The sequence below is a fragment of the Pinus tabuliformis genome, chromosome Q (assembly GCF_031772625.1).
Source record: "Pinus tabuliformis cultivar Carrire ecotype Pingquan chromosome Q, CPIR1, whole genome shotgun sequence".
Lineage (NCBI taxonomy): Eukaryota > Viridiplantae > Streptophyta > Pinopsida > Pinales > Pinaceae > Pinus > Pinus tabuliformis.
Genome location: NC_142296.1, coordinates 91,318,738 through 91,340,113, shown reverse-complemented (window position 1 = coordinate 91,340,113; position 21,376 = coordinate 91,318,738). Strand labels below are relative to the sequence as shown.

The window sequence follows — 21,376 nt, the reverse complement described above, 5'->3', positions numbered from 1 at the left end:
GGCTTCCATAGCCTGTTCCCACTCAGATGTACCCTTAGCCTCTGAATAGGTTTGAGGCTCAAAAATACTGTGTAAATTAGCCATAAGAGCAAAATTGACTGTAGACTGTTGTCTGTTCTTATGTCTAGAAGTTCTACCTTCAAGCAGCTCATCATCCCGGAGATCACCAATGGTTTTAGCCCACCATTTAGGCCGAAGAGTAGAAGAACCAATATCAGGAGGAGGTGGAGAAGACTCAAGAGCAATAGGGGTAGCAAGGGGAGGGTTATTTTCTGGAGGAAGCTCAGATAGAGTATTATCAAATACTGATGCTGCATCATCCCTCCCATCAGGTGGACCGACCGGAAGAAGAACACTGTGAGGCTGATCCTCAGAACGCTGCTCAGAAGAAGAAGACTGAAAGAATCCTCTGTCTTCATCAAATACTACATCTCGACTGAAGCTAAGACGACCAGTGGCTATATCTATCAGCCTATAGGCCTTGTGATGATCACTGTAACCTGTCATCATGAGTTTCTGGCTTTTGGAATCCAACTTAGAGCGCTTAGCAGGTGGAATCCAAACATATGCAACTGAGCCAAAAACTTTGAGGTGACTGATCTTAGGCTTACGACCAGACCAAACTTCTTCAGGAGTCTTCCCTTTAACAGCCTGAGTAGGTGATCGGTTAAGAAGATAAACAGCAGTAAATACTGCTTCAGCCCAGAATTTGTTTGGAACACTCCTGTGTTGTAACATGGAACGAGCCATTTCAACAACCGTGCGGTTGCGACGCTCGACAACACTGTTCTGCTGGGGAGTGTAAGGTGTGGTTAATTGACGTTTGATGCCATGAATATCACAGAAGTTGGCAAAAGCTGAGGAACAAAATTCCCCCCCATTGTCGGTTCTAAGGGTCATGATATTACACCCAGATTCTTTTTCAACTAAGGTTTTAAACTTCTGAAAGGTACTAAGAGTGTCAGATTTATTTTTTAAAAAATACACCCACATCTTTCTACTGAAGTCATCTACAATAAGTAAAAAATATTTGCAAGCAGTGATAGAAGCTGTATTCATAGGACCACAAATGTCAGCATGAAGTAACTGAAGTACCTTAGATGCGCGCCAAGATTCTCCACTTTTGAATGAAGACCGATGTTGCTTTCCCGCTTGACAGGCACTGCATACCCCCAACTGCTGAGTCTGAATATCAGGTAATCCTGACACAAGTCCCTCCCGAGAGAGCTGAGAGAGATACTGCATATTTAGATGCCCATATCGCTGATGCCATAGAGTGCTGATGGGAGAGACACGTGCTGCTAGAGCCACTTCTGGAGAGTCACCGGTGTCAAGTAGCCTGTATAGACCATGGTCCTCTAGGCCAACAGTAACTGTTAGACTGGTCTCCCTGTCAATGATGGAGCACTTGTGTGCACTGAACACAACATCGAGCTGAGGAGAATTCCTCATAATCTGGCTGACAGATAGCAAATTAATCTCCATACCAGGAACATAGTATACATTCAGAAATATGAGCGTGCGTCCACCATACTGAATTTGAACTGTACCCCTGCCAGCTACAGTGTACTTTTCACCTCCACCAAATACCACGGAATCACTGAAAGGTGAGAAGTCAATAAACCAGTCACGCCTGTGAGAGAAGTGGCGTGATGCACCAGAATCAATGTACCATGCATAGGAAGGAACATGTTCTGAAGACCTTTTAGCCATAAAGGCGTAAAAGGCAGACTCTGTCTGCTCGGAATGTTATGCAACATTTGCTGTCTGATGTGGCCCTCCCTGTTTCTTCTGTTCAGAAGCAATCCTCTGTCGGCAATCTTTCTTCATGTGACCGAACCTGTGGCAGTAATTACACTGCACACTTTTCTTCCTAGCAGGATCAAAAGGCTGAGAAGAGCCTTTCTGCTGAAAGAACTGAGAGGACTGGTATTTTGCAGCAAATGCATTTTCCGAGGATACTGATGACGCACCACTACCAAACTGCTGTTTCCACCGATCCTGCTGCAGAAGTTTAGTACATAAATCTGGAAACTTCAGATCAACATTTGTGGTTGTAATGTTGAGTGTTTCTATGAAGTGTTCATAAGATTTCGATAGACTTTTCAGAGTAATGACTACCATATCTTCTTCCTCCATGGTCCGACCAATGGCTTCGAGCTGATCTTGAATGTCTTTAATTTTGTTGAGATGTTCCTGTAAAGACATATGTTCATCCATCATGATGGAGAACAACTGATTTTTGAGAAAAAATGCTCTGCTTTTGTCAGATGTCTCGTGCAGTTCTTTCAACTGTTGCCAGATTTCGGCAGCGGTCTTGCCAGAAGGAATCTGGGGTAACTGATCATCAGTGACAAGGAGCTTGAGAAGCATAACAGCCTCTCGATTTCGATCATCAAATTTATCTTGATCGGTACCAGCTGTACCGGGACGAGACTCTTTGCCCAAAATGAGCTGATCAAGACGCCTGTATTCAAAAATGGTCAGCATTCTTTGTTTCCAAATGTTATAGTTGCTGCCATTAAAGCGTTGATTTCCTTCTAACATCAGATTGGTGAGCGTGGCCATTTTCCCAAAGACAATACAGAAGTTTGACACACAAAAAAAATGTCTGCCTGCTTAAAATTCCTCTTTCAAGATGACTGTACCAAACCTTAACAAATTCTGCTTTGAAAGAAATAGTCTTGCACAAAAATAACTCAGATCTGTATCTTCATAAAATTAAAGCTGATTTGAAGAGAGAGAAAAAAATACGTAGACTGAAGTTGTCCACGATTATATATACGCTGTTCTGTTCCCACCGCTTCAAAAGAAAATCACAATAAACTTTAATCAAATCGCTAAGCAAACACGTGAATCTGGAAAATGCCGTCACTTGAAAATACCGTCACTGGAAAATGCCTGGAAAATGCGTGATATTTTTAATGCCATCACTATGATCTGGAAAATACCTTCACGTGATGCAAGCGGGGCTTAAATCTCTGGAGGATCTCAATTTGTTGAATACGTGAGCCAAAATACGTGGGGAAAAAAAACGGTTTAACTGTAGCTTCGGCTTTGGACGCAAACGCTTCGGCTTTGGACGCAAACGCTTCAACTTTGGTTTCCGCTACCGCTTCCGGTTCTGATTCATGCCCTCGATCTAGCGGAATCGAGGAGAAAGTCAATAGATTGATACCATGGTGACAGTGAATAGATATTACTGTAACTTTGATATGATTCGGACGTGCGATTCCCGTGTAGCGAACACTGTGTGGGCGTCGGGCAATGATATTACTGTAACTTTGATATGATTCGGGCGTGCGATTCCCGTGTAGTGAAGACTGTGAGGGCGTCGGGCGTGTAGACTGTGTTGCCACGTTCCCGTGTGGCAAAGCAAATCCTCAGCTGAGCAGCAAACACTGATATGGAAAGGGAAGGGTTCCGGTGGCAAATTTCGAGAGTGGCTAGGCTTCAAGTGCCACGATGAGACAACAGATCTTCAAACAAATAAACTGTTCAACTCGCTGACAAATAGACTGTTGCCCCCGGATTCGAAATGCCGGATTTTAATTTCAAGGCAATTTCACGATTACGCCACAAAGTTAATTCCTCATAAAATGACAATGCAGGAGAAGAATCCCTTTCTGTATCGAGATTGACGACTGTAAGCTTTTATCACAGTGAGCAAAGCCGAGGCTAAGACTCAGTGAAGGCTACTTGGCTTGCAGAGGGCTCGACCTTAGAAAGGAATGAAGGAACTCAAGAGATTAGGATACGAAGAGGATCGCTGATCAAGAAATCTACAGACCCTGAGAGCAGTTTCGAAATGAGCTACTGAATTTTTCAAACTATGAAAAATTATTTCGAAAAAAATCCTTGTGCTCTGATACCATAAAAGAATATTGAATGAATTAATTTGGAATGAGCCAACAGCTCAATGATAATACAGAGATATTTACAATAATAGAAACATCAGGTTTCTATGTAGAATATGGAAACAATCAGTTTCATCTTAAGAAACTGCTAAAAGAATAAAAATAGCAACAGCTAAAAGAATGAGCATTAAATACTAAATAGAGATATTCTAATAGAAATAGTAGGAAAAAACTAAGAAAATGAATGCTTCTTGCCCAAATTAGTTTTTTGTAGCTAAAGCTACCCCAAAATGCCAGAAAAGGCGAGAAATATGGTTGTAGCTGAGCCAAAAACCAAGAGTGCCGTAGCTGGAAACTCTGCACTCCAAATTTGCAGTTGAAATCTCTTTTTATTGGCCTGAAACGACCTTGGGGGCAGTGTTTCCTGCAACATAGGTGTAAGTATTTGGGCAACAATAGTTGGGTTTGCACCAATGTTATCAGAATTAAACTGCTCATCGAACTGCTTGACTCCAAAACTGGGAACGGGATTGGAACCAGAAAAAGAGGAGCAAAAAATCGATTGACCAAGAAATATATAAACATTAAAATTTTGAACACACACACACACACAATATCCAAATGTTATGAATAAATATATATTAAATAATACAAATAATGTAAATAACAATAATAATGATTAATGATAAATTAACTAGTAGTTAGTTAGTGAAGAGGCATGTCTCTAAAGAACATGACTGTTTGTGAAGATGTACCTGCCTAGGTATATAAGCAGACCTTCACACCCATTTTAATCATCTCATATCAATTCTTTTATATAATATTCAATACACAATTAGTTGTCCTACAATGGATCTTTGTTTTCAAAGTATTTTGAAGATTACTCCGCTGCCTATACGAATCTTGTTCGTTACATTGGTATGAGAGCATTTCTTTGAGTATGCGAACCTTGTTCGTTACATTGGTATCAGAGCCGCGTTCTTTGATTGAGTTTCGTCAGAGGCCCTTGTACATCTTTAAAAAAAAAAAAAAAAAAAAGTATTAAAAAAGAATTATTTAAAAAAAATAATATAAAAAAAGAGTGAAAATATTTAAAAAAAATTTAAATTAAAAGAATAAGTAATAAAAAAAGAGAGAATATATTAAAATAAAAGAAAGAAAAATGAAAAAAAGAGTGCACAAAAAAGAGAGAGGATATATAGATGTTAATTTTTTTTATAGAAAAGAAATATAAAAGAAAATAATATATATCTATATCTATATATATATATATATATATATATATATATATTATTAAAAAAATGAAAAAAATAAATTGAAAAAAATTATAACAAAGGAATAATTAAAAACCATATATATATAAAGAAAAAAGAGTAGTTAAAAAGGAAATCGACTACAGTGCTAGTCGCCAACTGCCAATTCTTTCGGTGTATTCCCCTTCTTGGTTAGACCAACACTGCAACACCTCCAGACGCCAACCACCACCTTCCCAGCTATCACGACCTAGCTATACAACCAACCCGTCCTACAAATTACCTTGCAACCTTTTTCTTCCACAGCTTGCCGCCATTCCCTGCTCCGCTTGACAACTTTCCACAACCACTTTTTTGTACTACCTCTGCTGCCGTCGTAAAGTTACCCTCGTCTGACTGTTCAAAAACCATCCATCGGGTTGTTGACCAGTCGTCCGCCTCGAGCTATTGCCTTGATTCTTTCCAACTGCTGACCGTTGTCGAAAGACCTTAACACTGCCACTGTCATCCATTCTCCCTGCTGTCGAATACGTGGAAGCCGTTGGATTTGCAGCTGACAACATCTTCGCTCTGCCTTTGATTGCATAGCCACCACTGCCCTTTCCGTCACTGTAGTCTCATTATGATTTCCAGCGACAAGCCCAGCCAAACCAGCACACCAACTCTCGACAGGCGGTTGAAACCACCACCTGACAACCTGCCAGTTGCTTAAAAAATAAAAAAAACATGTTTCTGTAGTTGCCCCCATTCGTTACATTGTTGCGACGAAAACCCTTCCATCAAAGCCAAATAGATTGCGCATTCGATCCACATTTCTTCCCATTAGTTGCAATTTAGGTTAAGGAACTGTCGTGGATGAATTTTTATTAGAATAAAACAAAGATCAATCAATTGAAATTTTTGAACACCCAAATCATCGATTCATACGGTCACGTCTTTACACGGAAAAGGATATTATTTAATGGTTCTAATTCAAAAATTCAAGAAGTCATAAATTCTTACAACAAGAATGGCATAAAGTGTATTAAATCAAGGTGTTATTAATTCAAACAAACAAAAAGGTTATATTAAAAATATTATAAAAGTGATTTAAGAAAGGAATTCAAGAAAAGATCAGAAGATGAGTTCTACACAACAATCATTATTTTGGACTAAATGTCCGTTTTGTATAACATACATTGCATATGCATGGATTCATAAAAAATTGTGAATTAAGTTGTCTAACATGTAGAAAATTATCTAATGCAGAAGAATGTCAAGATGATGTAATGATGCAAATGATAGAACGAGAGAAAAAACTTGCAAAACTAGAACAAAAATTAATAAAAAAAGGATGAGAAAATTTTTGAACACCCAAATCATTGATTCATACGGTCACGTCTCTACACGGAAAAAGGATATTCTTTAATGGTTCTAATTTAAAAATTCAAGAAGTCATAAATTCTTACAACAGAAAAGGCATAAAGTGTATTAAATCAAGGTGTTATTAATTCAAATAAACAAAAAGGTTATATTATTTTTTTTATTAGAAATATTATAAAAGTGACTTAAGAAAGGAATTCTGTTGAAATTTTTAAGTCTGACACGCTAGAAATCCCTACTGCATTATCTAGTTTAATTTCTCCTACTTGTTTATTCCATTAACAAGTTATTTATAATATAAATACTGAAATAAACACAAATGCAACCTTAAATCATATACAGATAAACAATTGAAATACTGAGACAAACACACAAGGGACACCGTTATTTTTGGATAGTCGTCCCTGGAAAAACCCAATGCGGAAAAACTGGTGCAACAGTTTGGAGGGTTTTATTATTATGCAGATTCTTGAGTACAATTAGGGTGCCGAAATGGCTCACCCAACAGAGATTGTTACACGACAGTAATACCTCTTGTCAGAGACAGATATTTACAGAGATTGTTACACGACAGTAATACCTCTTGTCAAAGACAGATATTTAGCCTCTTAGCTCTAGTCTGCCCCACGAAAAAATCCTTCCAGTGCTTCCTCTTGGCCCCGCGTTAGCCCTGCGAGCTTCAACGTAACTCCTGAAGCCTCTGCGTCAGCCTCCTGCCCCTCTGCGTCATCTCAATGCCACTCTGCGTCACCTCTTGGCCCCTCTGTGTCACCCACACAGGGCTCTCTACCTCTACGCAACCCCCAGCTGCCTCTGTGTCAGCCTCTTTGGTCTCTGCGCTGACCCTCTGGCACTATCCCTGCCTCTCTGCTATGTACTCACTGCCCCTCGCTGCAACAGACCACTAGCTCGAATTTTCTCAGCAAGCCCCGCTCCAGAAAATCAAACTAATTGATCAGTTTGGTGTATCTCCATCTAACCCTTAAGCCTCTTCTTATACTTTTCCTGTTGAGTCTTCAACGACTGAGATTAAGTCTCTAATCAACGAATAAGATTAGATTTGGCTTGATCCATGTCATTTGGAACATTCTCACCCAGTTTTATTTTAATACCCATTAATATTTTAATTTTCTTAAATTTAGACTTAATAACCCCATTAAAAATATTAGTTATTTTAATATCTCTTCAACCGAGTGGAATTTCCACAAACCATTTCTGGGTCTTGGAGATCTTATGTGCCTTAGCCTCTCCACCAATTTTCATGGCTAAAGCACATCTGATGCTACCACAAATCAACACTCCCTCTTAGCGAGGAATGTGCTCTATTAATGCTCCATCGCTGAAACATCACACTGATCCTTCTGCACTGGTACTTGTTCCAATGCTTGGCCTGTTGCCTCACATCATTTGCACTACTGCTTCCTGTATTGCTGCCCATGACACTGCCACTGCCACTGCTACATCTGTACTACAACTCCCTCTCAATACGCTGCCCCTAGCACTGCCACTGCTAATTGCTGCACTGCAACTCAGTTACTGAGAAGTAGGTAACTGACTTCTCCCAAATACTGACATTTCGGTCAGTCTGGAAGCCTCGTGAAATTGAAGTTGCCTTTGTTGCTATTTTGTACTCCCTCTGCTGCTGCTGCACTGCTGCATACACCTTTGTGCCTCTCGCACTGCTACAACCTCCACTACGCTGCCTCATATTTCTGCACCCAAGCACTGCCTTGCTGCTCCACTACACTTTGCTCCACCAGACATCTGTCATTTTGCTACTGTCTTTAAGGGCTCCTATAGCTAGATGTGATCCAAGAGTTTGGGCACCTCAAGGATCCTGCGCCAATCTGTAGTCCTGAACTACAACTCTAGATCACCCCACCTCCCTCCTGGAGATGTGGCTTCCATCTCTGCCAAAATGAATGTCGCACTGGTTCCCTTCTCCCTTTTTCATTGCTACCCCAACAAAACTCGGATCTAGATTTCTTTGGCTCTAGAAATCCTCTAAGGAACAAGCTCCTCTAGACTCCCTATGAGTCCTGATTTCCTTGTTGGAAATCCTCCCGCGAAACGTCGAATCGCTCCTCTCCAATCCTCCTTGCAACTGCAACTCGGATTTGGATTTCTTGGCCAGAAATCTGCCAAGGTAGCGACTCCCTCTACCTTGGTTCTGTTCCATTAGGTATTGTTTTGCTTCGACAGAAACAACACCCCACCAGCTTCCCAACCACAATTTGTCCACAGCTCCCTAGGCCCCGACAACTGAAGAAACTGAGTCTTCCAGCTTTGCGCAATCCCGACAAATGCTGAATCTCTCCTCTAGCCCACTGTGTCAATCCTACCTGGCTGAGTAGGATGACATGGCTCTTTGTGAGCCTCCTCTGCCTCTCTTTGCCTCTGCGTTGGCCCTCTCCTTGGCTCGAAATGATGATGCAGACCCTCTGTGTCACTTCTTCTCTGCTGCCTTCTGCTTAGGAGCAGCTTGGGACAGTTGCTACTGTTGCAAATTCTTCAGATTACTGCTGGTGCCTTTAGTCCTCCTGTGATCTGTAATGCTCTAATACCATGTTGAAATTTCTAAGTCCGACACGTTAGAAATCCCTACTGCATTATCTGGTTTAATTTCTCCTACTTGTTTATTCCATTAACAAGCTATTTATAATATAAATACTGAAATAAACACAAATGCAATCTTAACTCATATACAGATCAACCACTGAAATATTGAGACGAACACACAAGGGACACCGTTATTTTTGGACAATCGTTCCCGGAAAACCCAATGCGGGAAAACCGGTGCAGCAGTTCGGAGGGTTTTATTATTATGTAGATTCCTGGGTACAACTAGGGTGCTAAAATGGCTCACCCAACAGAGAATGTTGCACGATAGTAATACCTCTTCTCGGAGACAGATATTCAGCCTCTCAGCTCTAGTCTCCCCACGAAGAAATCCTTCCGACGCTTCCTCTTGGCCCTGCGTTAGCTGTACTAGCTTCAGCGTAACTCTTGAAGACTCTGTGTCAGCCTCCTGGCTCTCTGCGTCAACTCTTGGTCTGTCTACGTCACCCATGCAAGCCTCTCTACCTCTGCGCAATCCCCAACTGCCTCTGCGTAGCTCCTACTGCCTCTGCGTAGCTCTAGCTGCCTCTGTGTTAGCCTCTTCAGTCTCTGCGCTGACCCTCTGGCACCATCCCTGCCTCTTTGCTATGTAGTATGTACTCACTGCCCCTCGAATTTTCTCAGCAAGCCTCGCTCCAGAAAATCGAACTGACTGATCAGTTTGGTGTATCTCCAAATGGCCCTCAAACCTCTTCTTATACTTTTCTTGTTGAGTCTTCATTGGTCGAGATTAAGTCTCTAATCAATGGCTAAGATTAGATTTGGCTTGATCCATGTCATTTAGAACATTCTCATCCAATTTTATATTAATACCCATTAATATTTAAATTTTCCTAAGTTTAGACTTAGGAACTCCATTAAAAATTTTAATTATTTTAATATCTCTTCAACCGGGTGGAATTTCCCCAAACCATTTTTAGGTCTTGGAGATCTTATGTGCCTTAGACTCCCCACCAATTTTCATGGCTAGAGCACATCCGATGCTACCACATATCAACAAATTCAAGAAAAGATCAGAAGATGAGTTCCACACAACAATCATATTTTGGACTAAATGTCCGTTTTGTATAATAGACATTGAATATCCATTGATTCATAAAAATTGCGAATTAAGTTGTCCAACATGTGGAAAATTATTTAATGCAGAAGAATGTCAAGATGATGTACCGATGCAAATGACAAAATGAGAGGAAAAACTTGCAAAACTGGGAAGGGAGAGACAAACAATACAGTTCCAAGAGATTTGTAAATTTGAGAAGAGATATTTTTCTCAAGGGGTGTGAGACTAAGACGTTGAAAAGAAGGAAAAGTGTGTTGTTGGGGATTTCATAGGAGGCACAAGCTTTATAGGTGGAACACACATGTGAGGGTCGAGAGTTTGCTATAGGCCACACAAGCTAAGTAGATTGCATAGGAGTTTGCACGTGTGAGTGTAGTAAGGTAGGGGCAGTGTGTGTGGGAGGTTGAGAGGATTGAGGCTAAGAAGCTATAGGAGGGTCATGTAGACAATGAAAGTGCGAGGTGAATTTCTGGTGGCCAATTTCATTAGGTTTCGATCGTTGTATTTTTGGTATTTCTTTGAGGGCCATTTTCCCTGTTAAGGGAGCCCTTAATTTTCTTGAGCAAATTAATGAAGGAAGTTTTTAGAGGGTAAATTTTTTGTTGTGCATGTGATTGTTTTTTCCACTTGTGCTTCTATTGCAAATTAAATTAGTTAAAATGGCAGTTTATTTTTGTTTAGTTGCTTTTCATAAAAAATACTTTATAAGGGTGAATAAATTTAATGGGTATAAAATAAATTTCTAGGAATTAAAATCAGATCTGGTGTTGAAAAATTGAATAAGCTGTGGTGGTATTCCAACCTTTTCTCAATTTGCAATGCCATAGGTGAAATAAGGGAGACTCCAGACTATCACATATAGAATTTCCAATACCTTAACAGTTGAAAATAAGGTTTGGTTAAGTGCATAACAACTTGGATGAGAGGAATCTTTTAAGGAAATTTTATCTCTATCTATCTGTCTATCTATGCATGTGTGTGAGATGTTGAAACAAAAGTTTGGTGAGCTGACCACTTGAAATGGAGATTTGAATCAGGGTTGACCAACGTATTTGAATAGGCCCGACCCTTGTAGACCTTAAATTTGACGTGGATTGGAAGGGCACCCAACTCGGAGGGAAACTTGAGGTGTTTCTTGGAAGAATGTACATTGTTTAAACTTTAATGCCTTCGGAGGCTGGATGCTACACATTGAAGCCCCTTTGTTTCCATCATTTGTGGAAGTGTTGCTCTCTTTGAGGGGATTTTGGTGTATATTATTGTACTTGTGGCATGGGAAACCTACATGTAATGAATTTAGTGTAATTAATGTTGAGAAATATGGTAGCCATGGTCGGTATTTTGATTATGACGAAATTAGTAATATAAAATTATATTTATGCCTCCTAAAAATGACAAGTCAGCTCCTCTAAAAGACAGGTCGGCTGGGTCTGTTTGTGGCACCCATTCACCCCCAATGATGATTATATATATGTGAGGAATTGGTCCTCATTTGGAAATTCGTTGTTAGAGGATTATCTGTGTTTCTGCGAGCTATTGAAGGAAAAAGGAGGACGAAATTAAAGGAAAGAGTCGAGGCTTGTTTGTTTGTATTGTTTTGGTCAGTTGTCATGATTATCATGTTGTTTTTGGATATTTTGATGGACATGGAATTCTCTCTCTCATATAAGGAAAGCATTTTCTGGGTTTTCCCCTTGTGGGTTTCGCCCTGGCCTCAGGCCTAATTCTTTGTGTCTCTTGTCTCTTTGTTGCTCTGTTATTTTTACTGCTCATGTCATGATTAAAATGTTGAATTTTCTTCTATGTAACTGCATGATGATGTTATGGATAATAACGCTATGGATAAATACTGTTAAATAATCACTTGATGGAGTTACTTGTTGAAAACAAAATGTTTTCTATTCTAGCTCTGCCCTAGAAATCTCAACAATTAATTGGAGAAGAGGGATTTTAAGTTTTAACCTCTCCATAGGCTAGATTAGGGGATTTATTTCCCAATAGATGCATTTCCTCATCATCTTCTCATGGTTGGATTGGGGGAGAAATCTCTTAGTAAATTCTAAAATTTTTGAAATTTTGTTGGAGTACTTCGTCTCAGATTTGGCGCTATGGATGGAAGGCTAATGTGCTTCATTGAAGAGATAATGTGTGGATGAATTTTGGAAATTTCTTTGATGATTTGTGGCTAGGGTTTATCAATGAGCACTGATCTCTTGAGTAAGTGGTCTCTCTAAGTCTTGTGGATTTATTTGTTGAATTTATTAAGTGCAAATATGCTTATCTAGTGGTGAGTGTGCATTCTCTTTTTATTGTTCTTGGATAGATCCTATATTGTAAACCCCAGGAAGAGTTGTTGTGGAGAAGATCCTTTCATTGAAGCCATTTTGGAGCTTGTAAAAAGTAATAGGAGGATCCACTAGGGTTAGGCTTAGTAGTGGACAACCCTAGTCACCCCCGTAGTCCCTTTCATACCTTCTAATGGGAGACCTTGTTGATCCCATATGTCTAATGAGAAGACACTAGTCTCCAGTCCTCCCATCAAACTTCATATTTCTAAATTCCTTCAAGAACCATTTTGTTAGGTTTACTCTTCATATCACCTTGAAACTTAAACCATATCAATCTTAACCTAGGGAGACCACCCCCTTGAGCCAGAGGAGAGTTAACCTGAAGTGAGAAGAAGATTGATGAGGTGATAATGGCCTCCCTCTTAGTTCCATTTGAATCACACTTGAGCTTTCAGAGTTTATGTCAAGAAATGCAAGTTTGTATGATAACAAGAACTAAGAGGTTGGCCATTGTCACCTCACCAAGTCTCTTTTTCACTTTAGGCTAAGGTAAAATGGAATCCTAACCAAGTGGGGCTTCCCTATGCGTTGCTAAGTTCAATATGTATGTAATATGTTGGGAGTATGATAAAGCTTAGCAACAATAAGAACAAAAGAAAAAGGTAGTATGGATTCATATTGGTTGGAAATGGTGGACGAATGTGAGATTGGTGCCTTGTTTGGGCAATGGAGTCATATAGTGACTTCATAGGGTAGTTCTAAAATGTATTAGTGGGCAATGAGTAATCAAATTGATGTGCATAACTATAACTCCTAATTTGGTTGCTTGATCTTCAAGTTTAATGATGGAGGTGGTTTATAATAGAGCCACTAAAGGAAAACATTAAGTGTGGCCCCTACTATAGACTATCTACAAAGGCATTGAATCAGTTGATGTCATATGCCTAATGTTTTCGCTTGAATGTAAGAACCACAAAAGGGAGATAAGAGGGAGTTGATGTCATATGCCTAATGTTTTCGCTTGAATGTAAGAACCACAAAAGGGAGATAAGAGGGAGGAAACCAGTTACCCTAGCCCTTTCCAATAATATAGTTGTACCTTTCTTTGGCCCCTGAAAATATGGAATTGCCAATATGGATTTTATCTCAAGAAGTGGAAGTTTGTGTGATAATGAGAACTAAGAGGTTGGCCATTATCACCTCACAAAGTCCCCTCTGCACTTTAGGCTATGGTAAAATGGAATCCTAACCAAAGGGGGCTTCCCTATGGATTGCTAAGTTCAATGTGTATTTAATATGTTGGGAGTATGAGAAAGCCTAGCAACAATAACAACAAAAGAAAAAGGCACGATTGATTTGTATTGATTGGAATGGTGGACGAATGGGACACTAGTGCCTTGCTTGGGCAATGGAGTCATATAGTGTTTTTAAATCAGAAAAAAACCAGAAAGGTAGAATTTTTTTCTTATGTTGACAATTACTTGTGATATTCTTGTATTCTTATTAACTTCATTTATGTGCTTCTTTTATCTTCTTCTCATCAAGCAATCATCAAAATAAAACATGAATATCAAGGACACCAGTTATAGGTACTCAGCGAGGGCTAAAACCCCTATGAAGGGGAAAACCAAGTCAAACTCTTCCACTAGTTGATTTAAATCAATATGAGACAAACCAAGATCCTTTATACCTAGACAAAGACCTCCTCCAATCACCAAGCCAACCCTTCCTTCCAGTAGATGATCTCAGCGAAAGTGTCCAAGTGTCCGCTTCCTCAACTGCAACTTCAATCTAGAAGTTCGATCCCCAACTTCAGAATTTCGGCCCCCAACTTCATAATTTTGGACTTGCAATTAATTCAGGCGCCTTTTGAAGGTAAGAGAGTCATTGGCTAGCATGGCATCAAGTCCACATTGGCAGGTATTAAAGGATAGGGCTACAAATGCAACTGACAAGCAAGGTTTTGAACGGGTGGAAGAGACTGCTCTTGATGGTTTGTTTTGGGCACATGTAAGGCAAGTATTGCAATTCACCAAGCCCATTTATAACATGATTTGTTTTGCAGATACAGATAAACCAGTGATTGGGGAGGTGTGTGAGCAGATGGATACCATGTTGGGGCAAATAAAAGATATTGTTCAGGAAGATGATCCCAACTTGTATACATTGATTCACAATTGTGTGTGTACACGGTGGAATAAACTTAATGTTCCACTACATGCCTTGGCGTATATCCTTATGCCAAAATACTACTCTCCATCTTGGTTGGGCCAACCTGCACCTAGGGGTGGGGTTAGGGCCAAACCCCATACAGATCCAGAGGTACAAGAGGGATATATGAAAGCATTAGACAAGCTAGTCCTTGATAGGGAGGAGTGTGCTAATCTGCGTCTTGAATTAGGTAGATACTTTAGTTGCACTGGTTTGTTTGGTTCTTTGCATGCAATGGAAGATAGAGACAAATTTGATGCTCTCACATGGTGGGAAGCATATGGCAACATGGGACTTTTGCCAAAATTGGCAAAAAAAGTTCTCTCACAGGTTGTAAATACTTCTTCTGCAGAGAGGTGTTGGAGCACCTACAACTTCATACATAATGTGAGAAGAAATAGACTCAATGAAAACTCGGCAGAAAGCTTGGTTTATGTGCACTACAACTTGAGGTTGAGTCATTATTGTAATCGGGCTTATGAGGATCCAACATATAAAATTTGGGACAACCACCTAGAGGACGATAATTTGGAGGATGACACTATACATCTTGAAGAATTGGAAGCAAAACTTTTGAGAGATCACGATGAAGCAACAACAACCATGCCACCCCCACCATCTAGTAGCAGTGCCAGTGCTCGAGTTCCAACACCTTTTCCTCTGCTGCTGCCACCTCCATCTACATCCTCACGTGGAGGGCATGTGCCTTTTGGTTTAGGACATGCGACTATGCGGGAGGAGACTCCTAGAAGACCACCAATACCACGGTCACCTGCTTAGAAATTAGACATTTCTCGTGGCGGCAAGAGGAAGCTATAGATAATAGATATACTTGTCTTTTCTAGTTTCTAGTAGTTTTTATAACTGTTGACCCTTTCATATTTATTATGATATTTTTGTGAACAATATATGACAATTTAAGTTTGAAGTTAGCAATTATAACTCATTGGTAATGAATTATGAATATGATGTTTCGTGAAAGTCGGAAGTTGTTTCATTTCATGTTAGATATTCTTTGTTGTAATGGCTACACTTAGCTTAAAAGTACAACTTTGGTGATCAATGATGATAAATGTTATATATTGAATTTTGAAAGCTTGAAACTTTAAGATTGATGAATCATGAGACTCAATATGTTGTATGTTACTAACTCGTGGACGTGGTTGATGAAGATTATAACTTCTAGATGATTGACGTTATATGGTTCAATCTATGTTTTTATGCTTTTTATATCTAATTCATCATTCTACGTGCTTTTGTTGACATATATGCATCAAAATATAAATATATATATTATATAAAAAATCGCTCCCTGAATCGCTCCCAAACCAGGGAGCTTCTGCAAATGTCGCTCCTGCACCAGCACCCGCTTCCGCTCCCGCTTCCGCTCCCGCTCCCGCTCCCTGTTTTCGCTCCCGCTCCCTTGTAACCTTGTTTTGGATAAAAAATGGAATTCCCCAAGCAGGAGAACAAGGACACAAACAAAACTTCCAGAACTGAAACTGAAGCCAATCCAAACAAATGCAATCCCTGGTCTGGAAGACAGAAAAGAAGGGGACTTACCTGCAATTCTTAAAGAAGACTAAAATCAGACAAGACTCACCAAACTTCCCTGCCGACCTGATAACCAGGGTTTAATCTTGTGAATTCCATGCCGTGGAGCCATAGTCCCACCTTGACAAGAGAAAACACTTTCCATGAGTTCAAATTCGTGTGGTGCAGAGAGCCTGGGCATGCGAATGGGGGACTTGGGTCTCTTCTCATTACTCACCATACGGGTGAGTTACATCCGTGTCATGTGATGCCTTAAATGCGTGCTACAAGCCTTGGTCCTCATATTGAAGTAGTTAAGGAAGAGGTTGATAACTTTATTAAAACCATAATCATTGATGTTGATAACACCCTCTTTTAGAGATGAGGCTTGGTTAGCAAAGCCATCTGTTGATTGTTCTCTCGAAGCAAATGAAAGAGCTTGATGCCAGTGAATTTAAAAGCTTCTGTTTTTCCTCAAGCTAATATTGTAGCTAATAAATTATCAATTAGGGAAGAGTTTGGTACCATATCGCTGAGCCTTTGAATCTCCCACCACTATCAATGACTGGATATGAGAATCATTGGCTAATCTCAATCCTTGCAGCAAAGCATAGGCTTCTGCTTGATTGTTGGATGAGCAAGACCCCATGTGAATGATGTTTAAATTGTTCCTTTAGGGCTCATGATAGCCCCTCCACCTGCCACCCCAATAAGGGCATTGTTACTTAATAAACAATTCATTTTTATTGAAATCTGCACAGTTTGATGGAGCTGCGATCAACAGGACAGTGAAAAAGAGTTGTAGGGAGACGAGGGAACAGATATGTGTAGCAACCATGGTCATGTCATATGTTTGAACAAATGTATGCGTTGATAAAATAATTAAATGACTGTCTTGTTGGTGGTTCATTTGAATGAATTGTGTTTGCACTGTGTATTCGATTTGGTATGGAGCATACCAATTGGTTTAGTCTTATTGGGAAAGCTGTCTAGCAGTTTTGTTCAAATTCATCGTGAATATGTTTTACTGGGATTATAAATTATGGAGGGTGTTGTTTTCACATTTACGTCTGGGTGTGCTACAGGGTCTTGTTATCAAGTTGTCTTAGTGATGTTTAAAGCAAGAGTTAGGATTTTCAGAGACCTAAACACGAGTGGCATCAGAGGAGACCTATTTGGAAATTGTTAATTTTTTTTTTGAAGAGAGCTATTTGGAAATTGTTAAATTTTTTTTTTGGGGTGTATAAACCCAATCCTTTTTATATCATGCTTTTCTGTTTTTTCTGATCAGTAGTTCTTTGTTTCTGCCTTAGATAAATTGCAAATAAAACTTAGAAGTGAAGGTGGCATCAGGGCATTGCTGGGAATGGTTAGATGTGGTCATCCAGATGTCCTTGCACAGGTTGCTCGTGGAATTGCAAACTTTGCAAAGTGCGAGTCTCGAGCATCTACACAAGGTGAGCAACTACATTGAAAATGTGTAAACAACAATATTCTAAAATTCATACAAGTCAAAACGTCATTGATTGGATTTTAAATTCAAATTCTGTTTAGCATTTGATTTCTTTCAGTTATTTTAGCAGTTTCTTTATGGCAATATGGGAATAACAAATGCATGTATGTCTTGATGCACTGCACAGGAATTAAAACTGGAAGGTCTCTTCTAATTGATGACGGCACATTACCTTGGATTGTGCAAAATGCAAACAATGAGGCCTCTCCTATTAGACGCCATATTGAGCTTGCACTTTGCCACTTGGCACAACATGGCAAGTAGTTGTGATATGCAGATGTCAATTTGATGCTTTTGGAGCCAATCTCAAACAAATATTTTTTTTTTTTAAGATAGCATTTGCATGATTAAAAATTTGATATATTCTAACTTGTTTATATTGCCTAATGGCTGGTGTTTACATCTGTGTGTATTTGGCAGAAGTGAATGCTAAGGATCTAATTGCTGGAGGAGCATTGTGGGAGCTTGTTCGCATATCAAGAGATTGCTCACGTGAAGACATTCGAAATCTTGCCCATCGTACAATTGTTTCTAGTCCTATTTTCCAGACTGAGTTACGACGATCACATACAGAATTCTGAAGCGACTGATGTTTCTTACATTTCACCACTTGGTTGTTAACTCTGTATATTTGGTCTGATGGAGGAAAGCTTAGTTGATATTTTGTATCATTTCTATATTGGATTGGGCCTTCTCACAAGTCTGGGGTCTGCATGTATAATGGTGATGTTTGTCTATAATGTCTTGAACAGGCTGAAGAATGGGATGTTTTGGAGTTTACCTTCAGAGAAAGTTTTGGAGGGTTTCATATTTATTGTGTTTCAAATTACTTGAGGAAATTGTAGTTTTGTCTCGAGGAGGATGATAGCTTCACTTAATGATTACAAGTTATCATAGAGACTTTAACGCTTCTTATGATGTAACATTTGTAACATTTCTGATCTGTATTGCTTCATCAATAAAGTGCTTAAAGTAATTTTATCTTTGGTACATTCCTGTTGTGTGAGAGCTCAATGTACAAAAAATATATTAGAAAATACTTCTGACCTATGGTGTCATACTCTAATTACTTATTGCTTGCAGGGAAGTAACTGCTAGACTTTCCCTTTTCTGTGACTTCAAGTTTAGTCACTACATTTGGTGAAGTTAATTGCTACTAGCCTTGTGCACACGCAGAATTCTAATATATCAGATAAATATTGTTGTATTATTATTTTGAGTTAATGGGTTAATTAAATTTATATTTGCTTTCACTAATTAAGTTAATTACATATGCTTAATTCTTTTTTCTGAACTTGGTGATATTCATTAAATTTTTCTGGATCTGTGATGAATCCGCACGTATAAATGAAATGCAACTACAATTTACATATTTCTGTCCATTACAGTATATATTTAATGGTTATATATTGCACTTAAAATGTTGAAGTTGCACACTTTGGAATACAGCTAATTACATATGATGAATTTGTTTTCCCAAACTCACGAGGAATTTTCATCATATTGATGAATCCAAACATACACACAAATGAACTAAAACTACATGATTTGCCTGTTTATGTTTACTAGAGTATATTTTCAACAGCCATATTGTACTTGAGATGTTTTAGTACATATAAGAATAAAGTTAAACAACTGACACTTAATCATGGAAGAAATAAGATTCATTATTTGTAAGTATTTTTGATTAATCAGTGGAGAGGATTGACATTTAACCCGAGGGTAGAAAAAGATTTGAACTTTGGCTCTGTGAGTTCAAAGACATTTCCAATTGGTCATAGGCAATCTTCATATTGAATACAAACAAATCATTTTTCTATATATTTGCATAAATGATTTGTTTTCAAGAAATGAAGTAAAGCACTGGAATAGTCATGTTACCGATTCAATTAGTAGGGCTACTAAAGTTCGTACAATCTGTTGGGATTGACACACACAAGGTAGGGGCCTACTGTCACGTCAGCCCAAATCCCCGCTCTTTAGGTGTAACTTCTTTGTGAAAGGCCAAGGGAGGATTCCCAGTTGAGACCTCGACCAACTTCAATTAAAACTAGTGCTTCAAATGGCGTTAAGAAGAGGTGGTGGGTTAATTCTTGGGGTTTAACGTTATGAACATAAACATATAATTAATAATTTGCATATTGAAGAGACATATTTTAAAGGACATGACTATTCGTGAAGAGAGCACCTTGCTTAGTATATAAGTAGGGTCCTCATTTAAGCAACTTTCTCCACTAATGAAATTGGCCTTCTCCACTGCCATGCAACGAGTTTTTCTCCGTTACCACACTCGTCAAATTGCAGTAGCAGTCTCTCTGCCTAATATTTTTTCTTTCCATCCATTGCACCATCCGCACTACAATTATTGTTCTTTCTTTTGAAAATGCAGCGAGAAATCTAGTTTTGCCTTTGTTTTGATCAAACTAGATTAAAATTGGAATTTCAATTTCAGCAGAATACTTGGAGGTAGTTAGTAGTTAACTGACGTGACATGGCTCTTGTCACTCAGTTAACTCAGTAAATATGAGTTGGAGACACTTGAGTTCAGTTTTACATGATTGTTTGCTAATTTGTAGCAATTTATTTCAGTTATTGTCAGTTTAACTAGTTCTCATTGTCAGAAAAACTAGTGGAGGTCAAGTTGTTGGTGTAACTTTTTTCACACTGAGTGATCATCCAATTAACTGATCAATCAACCCAAAATAATTGTTGCATGCAAAGAATTCGAGTTACTTAGTTGAGATTGGAGTTCAAGGGCAGTGTACTATTAGTTGTAAACTAATCTAAGTTGTACAGGTGGTACATGCAGTCAGAGGATGGGCTTATGGTAATTGCGCAATTCCTTGGTGTGAAATTCTTAAATAATAGGGGCAATTTCCCAAAGGAACAACGCAAGGAAATAGGAGCTTGAGAAAGCTTGAAATTGGCTAAGTGTCAGGCAGGTTCAGTTTGTCAGGCAGAGAGATAGACTATACTAGTGTAGGTTATGGTCAGACTTGAGCAAGCATTGTATTTCTTCTCTATTCTCTAATTAATGCAATACAAATAGTAAGAGGTTTTGAACAGTTGCTTTCCCCAAGATAGATTTCTGTGTATGTGTGATGTTTCATTTTCCATGTCAATGATTCTTCTTTTAAATGGTAAATTAACTTCTGCAGATGAGTAGAGTAACTTCAAGTCTTGTGATTTAGTAAATTTCATGAGCAATTTTGAATCTACACATTAATTTCTACATGGTATTAGAGATGGAATCATTGTAGAGAAGATATTTCGAAGTTGTCATTGCAGGAGCTTCAAATTTGCAAATCATGTTACAGGTTTTCTTCAGGATTGAGAATGTGGATTTCAATGGACTAAGGCTCGAGTACGTCCTTAAGGGAAGCTCGAATTATGTTGCATGGAAGGACCAGATGGAGGCAGTACTGGAGGATAATGGGTTGAAGGAAGTCATTGATGATGATATACCGAAACCAACTGTAGATGATGCTCAAAATCTAGCAGATTGGAAGAAGTGTGTTGCCAAGTCGAGGAAGATCATATTGGAGGGAGTACGAGATCATATTGTCTCTTATATCCAGGGGAAAGAGACTTCGTATGCAATGTGGCAAGCGCTGATAGTTTTGTTTCAAAATAGTAGTGACCACAAGAAATTGGCACTCAAGGACAAGTTTTGAAATTTC

At 39.0% G+C, this 21,376-nt stretch overlaps 1 protein-coding gene across 2 annotated transcripts in view; it reads left to right on the top strand.

Annotated features, from left to right (window-relative positions):
* LOC149218395 (kinesin-like protein KIN-UB) overlaps positions 1 to 18,686 on the top strand; it is a 177,341-nt gene extending 158,655 nt beyond the window's left edge. For both annotated transcript variants that reach the window (XM_089383936.1, XM_089383935.1), the window contains exons 17-19: positions 17,497 to 17,640; positions 17,824 to 17,952; positions 18,117 to 18,686. In XM_089383936.1, coding sequence (XP_089240062.1) covers positions 17,497 to 17,640; positions 17,824 to 17,952; positions 18,117 to 18,277 — 434 coding nt within the window. In that variant the 3' untranslated portion in view covers positions 18,278 to 18,686. The remainder of the gene's footprint in view (positions 1 to 17,496; positions 17,641 to 17,823; positions 17,953 to 18,116) is intronic.
* Positions 18,687 to 21,376: the final 2,690 nt, after the last annotated feature.